The sequence below is a fragment of the Odontomachus brunneus genome, unplaced genomic scaffold, assembly GCF_010583005.1.
Source record: "Odontomachus brunneus isolate Ranch 3 - 2012 unplaced genomic scaffold, Obru_v1 Obru_scaffold_093, whole genome shotgun sequence".
Taxonomy (NCBI): domain Eukaryota; kingdom Metazoa; phylum Arthropoda; class Insecta; order Hymenoptera; family Formicidae; genus Odontomachus; species Odontomachus brunneus.
Window position 1 is genome coordinate 376,840 of NW_022639543.1, and position 11,413 is coordinate 388,252.

The window sequence follows — 11,413 nt, forward strand, 5'->3', positions numbered from 1 at the left end:
TCTCTCTCTCTCTCTCTCTCTCTCTCTCTCTCTCTCTCTCTCTCTCTCTTTCTCTGTCATTTAATAAATACAAATTAAACCGGTGACACAGAATTTCTGTAGCTAGCCTGAGCTGTCATTCGTCGCAACGCGAATTAACACCGCGTTTCGTATTGTCGACGACAAATTTTCAGCGACACGCATCTCTCTGACAAATCACACGCAACGTTTAATCACGAAAATGTTCAATTATGAGATTGAATTATTATTCTCGTATTTTCCGTGTCCGCGATAATCGAATGTCGTTATATATTTCATTATAATTTCACGTGACTCCAAAATAAGCTCTCGAGAGGTACGTCGGTCCGATGGATCGCGAATTCAGTCTGTGAAGAAAGCTGGAAACGGAATTCCAGCTAAAATTCTAGTAGGTATTTTTTCTCATAAAGGAGAAATGTTTGTTTGGAAGATAACTAACCCGTTCAGAAGTTTCCATTGTAAACGGTTCGTTCGCGATGAAATAAATCCTAGCATAAGGCGCGCTCGATACAGTTCGCGAATGGAATAATGCCAACAAATCAGTTTTATATTTGATCGAGGATTGATATTGTCGCGCGAATCGTGTTTTATCTAATGCCTTCGCGGTAAAAAATTCGCTCACACGTAGTGTGAGTCACGATTGCCGTGTATAGCTCTCCTGAGAAACCCGGTTATCACGACTTCTAAACGAAGGGCAAGTGTATTCCGGGATTTGTTCAGCGATTAAATTTTTTTCTCGTCTCAGCGCTACCTAATCGTGCTGCCGTACGCAGAAGTGTAAATAGATCACCTACCTGTCATTATCTGGTAAGAATAAAAACGTAAAGCCGTAACCCAGACAAACGCTTCGACGAAAAGAAGGAGAAAAAGAAGAAAACACAAGTTTAAAATTAACTCTCATATGATGCATAATTTATTAGTACTTCAAGTGATTGGAGTTTAACGGCACAAAAAACTTTAATCATGTATAATGTAGCTAGTAATAAATGAGCTACTTATATAAGACTTTTTTACATATTATATTTAAAACTTTTACCATGTTGGGTACTTACTGTGGCTATATTGGGTCATGACATCACAAGCAAAAAGTAAACGCTAAAAATTTCTGCGCGTCACTATCAAATAAAAAAATTTGAATTTGTCAATAAATTAACGTGACAAATTTATGACAAAATGTAGATTAAGAAAAAAGGTTAAAAAAACTCTTTTACAGTGTACAAATATGTATATATTTCACGTATGTATATTAATATATTAGTAAAATATTAATGTGCCCGCAGTGAGTATATATATATTTTCTATTTTTATTTATATATTTTCTCACTCTCAGTATACCAATGTCTCGGGAAATAGTTTAAATTTCTTGATTTCGGGAATTTTCGGGAAATTGCCCAACATTTCGATATTCTTTTTTTCTCGAGCACGCAGAAAATACCTATCCTCCGTCAAAAATATCAGAAGTGTAAAAAGAAAAGTAGCGGAAGTAGCGATAAATATGTAGATTCGAGAAATTATTTGAGGATTACAAAAAGGAGCAAAGGACAATAAAAGAAAACTCTGCCTTCAAAATATAATATCCAAATTTATTGCTGTCGAAAAGAAACCGCTGCTCTTCATAGGACAGACACGCGAGCAGCCTTATCCAACGTCAAACTTACGCAAGTTACAATACGTTGTTAAAAAAAACGTAAACGAAGGTGGAAAACCTCTCGAAAAACATAGAGGCACTACAACGAAGTTGATGCTGCGTATAGGCACTGGCGGAAAAATTGAGAGGAAATTATGTATACGTGTTGATAATAATTATGGAATGATCCTCAATAAGCGATAAGGAAAGCGGATTAGTTTTACAAGTAACGAAGAGCTTACGGATGAGGTCGCGTTAAGTTCTACACGCTGGAACTCGCGGGAGTGCGTGTTTCGATGCATGATAACCCAGTAATAATTGACGCAGACGTGCATCTGGAAATAATAAATCTGCGGATTTCGTGGATCCGTCGATTTCAACATTTCTGAATCGATGGATATGCATTGTCCCAAAAAATGTACCGAAATTTAAAAAGCAGGCACACATATCATTTTCTGAAAAATCATAATATCGAAACAATCTCTCAAAATACGATTTTATCGAAATGTTGGAACTGTCTAATTGTACACACAGTTAGATGCATCAGTATCTGCTCATTTGAATACGACAAGAGTACTCTTAGATAGGGTCAGATATTAGCAGCCCTGCACGGGATTGCTATTGTATCAATGGAATTAGTCAACAGCAGCATAATTGGAGTATATCTTCATGATCCAAAAGCAATATCATTGCGATTAATATATTGTTTTAATAATTTGAGTATTAGTTTCAATAATATTGCTGTTAATCCAAAAGATTTTCTTACAGAGCTTTTGAACAATTCTATTGATTCTTTCTGTGTATGTGTACTGTTTTCGACGTAATAATTCCTCTTCGGAATAATTATATACTTCAGAAAAATTTCGAGATATTGTGCCAATATTCGGACTTCAATATTGTGACTTTTCGAGAAATTATTCGAGATCTCGATATTTTTCGGGATAACGCGTGTCCAATATACGTTCTTCGATTCTCGAGTGACGTGAAATTGAATTGTCTACAACAACCGGTTGATTTGCCAGCAATATCATTAATATCACGTGGATGATCAGTTTCAGATAGGACAAAAGAAAAGAACAAAAATACCTATTCGTCGCACTTTGTGTGAGATTGAGATGCCACGATTGCATTTAAGAAATGAAAAAGGCACGATGATCGTCGCGACGAAGTGATGATCGATGAGCGAAGAGAATCGAGAAATTATTAAGTACCTACCGTACTGAATATTGTGCTCTTAACAATCGTAATAATTGCGTGACGGGCTCTCAAAAGACCCATCATAACGCTGTGGACGCCTCTCGCTCCGCGCTCTTGATTATTCAATGTACAATTTGAACTCGAATTAACGGACTGCCAAGTCTCTAAACGTTAAACGCGCGCCACAGAAACGCAAACAATTATCGCGTCGTCCGGAAAATTATCGCGTAACTAAAATTCGCGCAACGTGAAAATAATACATCTCTACCAAGAAATACAATCGAGCGTCCGCACTTTATACGTGGTAACATTTTCCTTCTTCAAATTGCATGAAATCCCCAAAAGCCAAATGAATTCACACGAATGCGCGACTATTGCTAAAGTAATAGTGAAGTGTTGGGCATTAATTGATTAAAATTTTAGTTGACTGAAATAACGAATGAATCAATCGTCATATTGTGAGGGAAATTATCCGATAAAAAACTAAATTAAAAAATTTACAAACGAATATTAATGCCATTATGATCAGAAGTATCCGACTAAATTTAATTAGATGTATAAATTGATCAGAATTTGATTGGAAATATCGTTTTTTAATTTTTTACCAGATAATCCCTCTCAGTATAATCACACATAATTTAATTGATTGATTAGTAATAAATCAGAGTTTAATTAATAATTAATTTCATCAATCGATTAAATTGTGATTATATAAAGGAAAGCGTCCAATAATCGATATTCATTACAACGCTTGCCACTTTCCGGCACTTTTGCTCGAATTTTACTAACTTCTTTTATGTATAGAGATTTATTAATTATTCATAAATTATTATTCATTATATATTTTCTTTAAACCGTTATTCAACTTAATATTTGATAATATCCACGCCATAAAAGTGCCAAAAAAGGCAGAGTGCCAAACGTTCTTCTCTGTATGACGATTATTGATTTGGCGATTATTATTTTATTTAATCAACAAAAGTTTTAATCGACTGATATCTAACACTGTTTTGCGATCTGAATGACGATCTGAATCGATACGATCTGAATCGATACGATGGACATTCCGGTTGATACGATCAACCGGTTACACTGAAGCCGCTAAATACACGGAATCGGCGAGTGCGGAGAACCGCGGAAAATACTCTAAGTCAACTCACTCGCTTATCAGCATGTGATAACATTGGCGCATATGCGGCGACGCGGCCGGCACGCGCGCAATGCCCATTAAAAGGTCGAGTCAACACATCCTTAATAAAAACGCGCTGAGAGTGCGGTTGCTGGCTTACCTTAGGTTAAAACGAGCTACCAGTAAAAATCGTGCGAGAGGTGAGAGCTTGCTCGCTTTTTAGTGTAGTTCCTCTGAAAGGGATCGCAGATGACGGACGTATTTCTTGGATCTCACTTTCTCGGCTCTCCTGCGATTGAGCTGGATTTATCGAGATTGAGTTTGGAGCGTTCACTCTCCATTAATAAGCGACTCAGCTCCTCGGATCTCGAAATCACCGTCCCTGCGTCCTGATAATTCGAGTCGGAAGGTCGCCCGACGGTCTCTATCCTACGTGTTCGAATCTGTCAAAACGTGATCCGTCATTTTTTGGAAAATACCTTGAAACTACTTCCAAAGTATACCTTTGCTCATCTATTAATGTTCGCTCGAAACATTGCCAAATTAACCTCTTAGTATACATCTCTTATATTATCGAGTGATTGGCGTTTCAGGAATAGATCGAAAAAGCCTTCCTTGTCAGTCAAAATAAAAAGAAGGGAGAAAGGTCGGTCTCTATCCATCTCTCTCTCTTTCGAGATCCGCGGGACCCTCAAGAGATGCGAATTATCCCGACAAGATTCTCATATCGCAAAAACGAAATCGCAATTTACGCGGAAATCTCACATACGACGAGATAATGCGATCGTCATTGATCAGAGAGCCAAGAGCGATTCGTCGACAGTTCAGTCGCGCGGGAAAGATTATATATTTGATTAAATTTTCTGCTCTCCGCTGCGCTTACAGGATTCTTTCTCCTCCTTTTGAGAGAGTAAATTTAATTACGCGTTACGTTCCATTCTAGCAAAGCTCTCTCTCGTAGTCGTTAGCAGGAGGCGGGCGGGAGAGAAGCCAAAGGTGAATCTCAGATATGTGAAAATACCGTGAATCTTGCGAGCCATTGTTATTATGCGGAAATCAAAATAGAGGATGCGCAGAACGCGCAAGTGTAGCAGAGAGAACTATCGGACAGTCTCCATATTGTACCATAGATACATAAGATAGACTACATGCCACATTCTTCTTTATGGCAGAATGAAGAGAAAAGCGAAACATCAGTAAATTTCTATTCTTTGTTGCGCATAATATCCGGCAAATGATAATAACCTAAATGTATCATAGAATGTCGCACATAATTATCTTGTTAAAAAAGTGGAATGTGATGAATTTTGTTTTTCCTTCTTTGTTTATAATTCTTTTTTATAATTTCTCAAATCTTATAATATATTTCTTATAATTCTATAGAATACTGAAATTTGATAACAACTGACAGAAGAAAATTCTGAAGACAAAGATTTAAAGAGAACGAAATGTATGGGATTTCTTAGACCCCACCTTTCTGTGATAACGGGTTATGTAAATTCTATATTTTCTTTCAAGCACACATTTTTATTTAATTAAACATAAGTATCTTTAATTAAACATAAGTGACTTTTGTTCAAATAATGAAATAATTTAATCATGAATATATGTTCTTGGACAAGAGTCTGTGTGTCTTCACGATAGTCGTTGACAAACGACTGCGCAGATACAAAAAAAATTACCCTGTTTGCCTCTCTCTTCGTTTTACCAAAGACATGTATATTGAGACTACATTATGTGTGTAGTATGTATACTTGCGATATAATAGATTATCCGCTATTTTTTATTAGTATTGGAACATATTATCCTGTCTTGTGTGAGAATTTATTTTCTAACAGGAGAGTTCTCCCACTGGACAAGACGAATGCGTTCCAAAATTCACATCAAAATAGCGGACAATTTATCTGGTCGCGAGTATGTACTCACAAAGCAACAGTATGACTTGTTGTGCGAAAATCGACCTTGCGACGTGAAGTCAAACGTACAATAGATCGGATGTGCATTGTCCCGAAAAAAATGTACCAAAAAAAATGTAAAATTTAGAGAGTGGACAATTTTCTGAAAAGTCACAATATCGAAATTTGAATACCAAGACAATCTGCCGCAATACAATTTAACCGAAGTATTGAAAGCAAAATTTTCCAAAATATAGAAATGCAATTTGCTGAAATTTACCGAAATATTGAAAAATTTCACTATTTCATAATTTTACAATTCCACTGAAACATTAGTCTCAAAAATTATATGCTTCTAATATTTCAATACAATTGTAACTCGAGAAATTGTCTCGGTATTAGAATCTTGATATCGTGATTTTTTTAGAAATTGCCGCTATTCCTCAATTTTGAGACTTTGATTTTGCGAAGCATTCCACCTACGTTGGGACTGACGCAAACGCATTGCGTCACGCATGAACCCCTTTAATCTAACGAAGAACATCGTCTTCCACTTTATTACAACATCCGTGTTGTACGTACGAGAAATCCGTTATTTATAACGTATCCCTCTTGTTTTTATCGCGTGGATTTAGATAACTACTTAATCACTCGTGATTGATCACTCGTAAACTGCTTAATCGCTTAAGATTAATCGCACGACGAATCGTTCGTTAAGTCGCACGCGCGCGCGCGATATGTATGAGATGAACAAAACGTAATGTAACATAACGTAATGTGATGTGACGTGACATGACGATGTCGCGCAAGTCTTATCACGCGAAGAGTCGAAAAGTTACGGGGATTCCGGAAATCAGTCACCCGCATTCCCGCGGAATCTCAGTCATCAATCACGCGTTGCTTTACACAAGTAGAGGAATCAAAAGAGCCTCTTGTGTATAGCTCGTCAGTGATCAATCATCAATACACGTAGCTTATTGATAACCGAAGAAAGAACAAAAAGAAGAAAAGAGATCATTATAACGCGATGAAGCGTACGCGGGGATAGTAATATATTTGAAGCAGACGTGCATTGTTCTGAAAAAGCGTACCAAAATTTAAAAGGTAGCATAATTTCCTGCAAAGTCAAATATTGAAATATGTATACCGAGAAACAATCTCTGGAAATATTACTTTATTAAAATATTTGGATTACGTCGTTATGTAATCGGGTGCATTAGTACAAAGAAAGATTGATTCAATTAACGTGGCAATGCCATAACTGAACGTGTTTTGGTTAGAGAAAAGCAAAGTTTTGATTCATAAGAAACAGAAATTTCCTTTTGTTCAAGTATAGCATCAATTTACAGAAAAAAAAGATTGACTGAACAATGAACGAACAAAATGTGTTTTGAAAGAAACAGAATTTCTCATTTTTAGAACAGAATTTGTAAGAACAGAGATTTTTTTTTTCAAACTCTCTGATATTAACTACTAACACAATACGTCTGTACCAACCAAGATCTATCAAAGCAGGTCCGAAGAGACAAACATGTATTTCATATTTATTGTTGACTTGTGGTTTCATCTATACTGTAGTATTTGTTTACACCACAGTACACGTTAACATATCTGTTATTATATATGAAACGATATATTCTGCTATATATATATATATATATATATATATATATATATATATATATATATATATATATATATAATAAATGATAGGTTAACGTGTACTGTGATATAATAAATAAGTACTATAGGAAAGATGACACCACTAGTCAGCAATAAATAAACAATACGTGTTTATTTTTTCGGATCTGCCTTGGTAGACCTTGGTTGATACAGGCGTATTGTCGCAAGAATAGAGATTGTCCAATTCTTTGAACAGAATTTCTGATTTTTAGAATCAAATTTGGTTCATAAGAATAAAAAATCTGTTTTGGATCAAAAACTCTGAACTAGAAATTCTAAGTCAAAATTCTGAAGGAAATCAAATTTTTGGTTGCTAAAACCAAATTCGGTAAAATTATAAGCCAGATATCCTGAAGAAAACAGAATTTCTGATTTTTTTAAACAAATTTGGAAATTATAAACTAGAAATTGTTTCCTTTAACTAAAACGCGTTTCATTGGTTCATTGTCAAATTAACTAATCTTTTTTCCCCGTGTATCTGTTTACTTGAGTCATACAACAAGACTGTATCCAAATTGATAAATATTAATATATCTGTATACTATTTTCGGACTAACAGTTTCTTCTCAAGCAACTGTATACTTCAAGAAAATTGTATTTTGAGATGCTGTATCGGTATTCAGATATCTTAACTTTTCTGTAAATTTCAATTGTTGAATATTGAAATTTTGATTTTTTAGAATAATGCATGTCCCTCGATTTGAGGATTCGCGAAATTATGAGAACACTCTCACGTATTTCTCATTAATCGCAACAAAAGATACGCGCGCGCGCGTATAACGCATCGATTATGGTGTCAATGTGTATTTTGTTCGCTTCGTCGAGGGAAGAGAGGAAAATCGCAGCGCTCCCAGTATATATTCATTGCGATCTCCACTAGACGCTTCATACATTTTAAAATGCTTAAAGAATAGTCATGGTTGATCCATATATGGCGCTTCAAAGTATTTATAGTGTCTAATGGACCTCACTGTTTCACGATTGACACGCAAATATTAACCAATAACAGTATAGAACTAAAAAAAAAGTTTGATTGAATCAACCAAATGCCTAGTAAAATATGAACAAACCAAAAATTCCAGTTGATGTTACCAAAATTCTGTTCAGGACTACGTTCCAAAACCTTATTTGGCAGGTAGAATAACATTCAATTAACCAATCATGAAAAAGAAGTCTTAGTTCTTTTTGTTCTGATTGCTCGATTGAATGCTACACGTCGGGTGGAGTCTTGCAAACGCAGCTTAGATTAACAAGATTTCTGATAACTTGAACAGAGTCCTAATAACTTCAATCTGAATTCTCTTACTTGTTCATATTTTTCTTCACCAGAAATTTGGTTAACCTAATCAAACATTTTCTCCATGCAGACCACCGAGGTGGATTTGCCTCCTGAGGATTTTAGGTAATTTCGAACAATTTCCTCCCCTGAGAACAAACTCTCGAATAAGGAGACCATGTAAGGAGGACTTAAGGGAGTCCTTGAGTTTTTTATGCAGTCCGGAGTCACGAAATGCCGAGGTTAGGTCTTCCCGAAAGCTTCTGGACGGTTAGACTACAATTCGATATCACGAGACACCCTCGAAACTACCGCGAGAACCTCGCGAAACTTTACTCCAATTCAACGTTGCGGAAGAACTTCGAATCCGCGATTGTTATTTCGCCTATTATTACTTTTGGCTCTTTAAACTCTTTTGAGTCGTGCAAAATATAGCCATTACGCGCCGTCATCAGTCGACCTCAACGGCGACCCTAACTAAAGTTCGCGAGCCCGCGAGTCCCCGGAGATTCGGTCGGTGATGCTTGGTTATCGCACGGCCAAGTGTTATTCCACAAATCGCGGGATCGACAGGCTCACCCGTGGTGTGTCGAGCATAGCTCAACGGGACACGAGAAACTGAACTACCACCTCCGAAATTCGACGGCAAACAACTGCGCGATCGATCGCTTCCAGTATCCTTGCCACGTCAGCGGCGAGTCGGATTGTCCTCGGATGAGATCGCACGAGAGATCATCAAGTAAAACTTGTATTCGAATCAAGTACTTGTAGAACGAGAGAAAGAGAAAGAAAAGGAGAGAGAGGAAGAGAGAGAAAAACGGATAAAAAATTCGAGGACGGACAAACAGAACGTAGAGGAGGATTCGTCGAGGTGTCCCGATTTGCTTAAACATATGTCTCGTCCTGCGACACGGCGCGAAAAAGTCTGCCGCATTCACCTGAGTCAAGGTTCAAATCTTAAGCAGAGTATTGTAGAGGAATATCCACTTCCCGGTGTCGGTCGTGTGAACGAGCTTGTAGCGCCGGCTGGTCATCTTCTCGATGAAGCTCTTTGTCTCTGTGTCGCTGTGATGGGGGCTCCAGCGTATTGACAGGACCGATATTCTTATGATGTCCCAGGGGATGGTGTCGAGCACCTGCGGTAATTTTCAGTCGCTCTTACGACAAGCTGCGGCCGCTTGTTACCGGATATTTTTATAACGCTCGCGATCGATCAGCGTTGCATTTTCAAGATATGCTTTTCGAGCGGAATTGTTGTTTTACGGCCGCACGTTACAAGCGGCATTTAGCTCAATATATTTGGTGAGCGCATAACAAATTTAAAAACCCAGAACTGTCGTCGTGAAATCGTTCCCTCCCGAATAACAGTCGAAACGCGTGCGAACGAAATATATGCGATAAAATATACAAATCAATCTGCAAGGAAAATAAATAAGAAACAATTCGATATTCATGTTGCGCTCCTACGAAAAGTGAGTGATATTCCGTGAAATTCACAATTCATATGGAAAAGCGCGGATGCGTTCGATACATCACTCAAAGACTGCGGAATTATTCAGTGTTTACAATTATTACCTGGCCATCAGGAGCGTCGGGACTGTCCAGACTCAGATAATCCAGCGTCGTGGCGTTGTACGCCAACAACACACTGTACAAGGGGAAACACTTGAGTCTGGTAGTAGGTAAGCTGTCGTCCGACGGCACGAGACTGTTAGGACCGTCGCCCAACTTCGTCACCTGGACCTCCGACTCCTGATGATATTTGATCTGCAATTAAAGAAAAGCTTTCTTTTACTTCTTCCTTGATTTCATCCCATCGACATTTTATGATAATTTATATTTAGACGTTCTAGACGTGAGAACTCCAGGGCAGTATAAATTAATATATTATGAGCATAATCCGCAAAAATATCGTCGAAACTTTAAATTGGCACTATCAGTTTCTGTTCAATCATTGAGTTCAAGCAGCGGATAGCGCGATTTAAGAAAAGGACCGCTACTAAAACCATAATTCTTTGTATTTTCAATTTTTATAACTTATATTTAAAAAACAATGAATTAATCAATTAAAGAAAAGCTTTCTTTTACTTCTTCCTTGATTTCATCCCATCGACATTTTATGATAATTTATATTTAGACGTTCTAGACGTGAGAACTCCAGGGCAGTATAAATTAATATATTATGAGCATAATCCGCAAAAATATCGTCGAAACTTTAAATTGGCACTATCAGTTTCTGTTCAATCATTGAGTTCAAGCAGCGGATAGCGCGATTTAAGAAAAGGACCGCTACTAAAACCATAATTCTTTGTATTTTCAATTTTTATAACTTATATTTAAAAAACAATGAATTAATCAATTAAAGAAAAGCTTTCTTTTACTTCTTCCTTGATTTCATCCCATCGACATTTTATGATAATTTATATTTAGACGTTCTAGACGTGAGAACTCCAGGCAACACCGGGCAGTATAAATTAATATATTATGAGCATAATCCACAAAAATATCGTCGAAACTTTAAATTGGCACTATCAGTTTCTGTTCAATCATTGAGTTCAAGCAGCGAATAGCGCGATTTAAGAAAAGGA

The 11,413-nt window shown here is 36.9% G+C and overlaps 1 protein-coding gene across 3 annotated transcripts in view; it reads right to left on the reverse strand.

The window, feature by feature from the left end:
• Window positions 1-1,580: 1,580 nt before the first annotated feature.
• The window catches only part of LOC116848328 (protein Star-like), a 24,676-nt gene continuing 14,843 nt past the window's right edge, over window positions 1,581-11,413 (reverse strand). For 2 of the 3 annotated variants that reach the window (XM_032824284.1, XM_032824281.1), the window contains 2 exons: window positions 10,401-10,592; window positions 1,581-9,961 (listed from right to left, as the gene is read on the reverse strand). In XM_032824284.1, the coding sequence (XP_032680175.1) occupies window positions 9,776-9,961; window positions 10,401-10,592 (378 nt within the window). In that variant the 3' untranslated portion in view covers window positions 1,581-9,775. The remainder of the gene's footprint in view (window positions 9,962-10,400; window positions 10,593-11,413) is intronic. The other variant, XM_032824283.1, reaches the window with a different exon arrangement.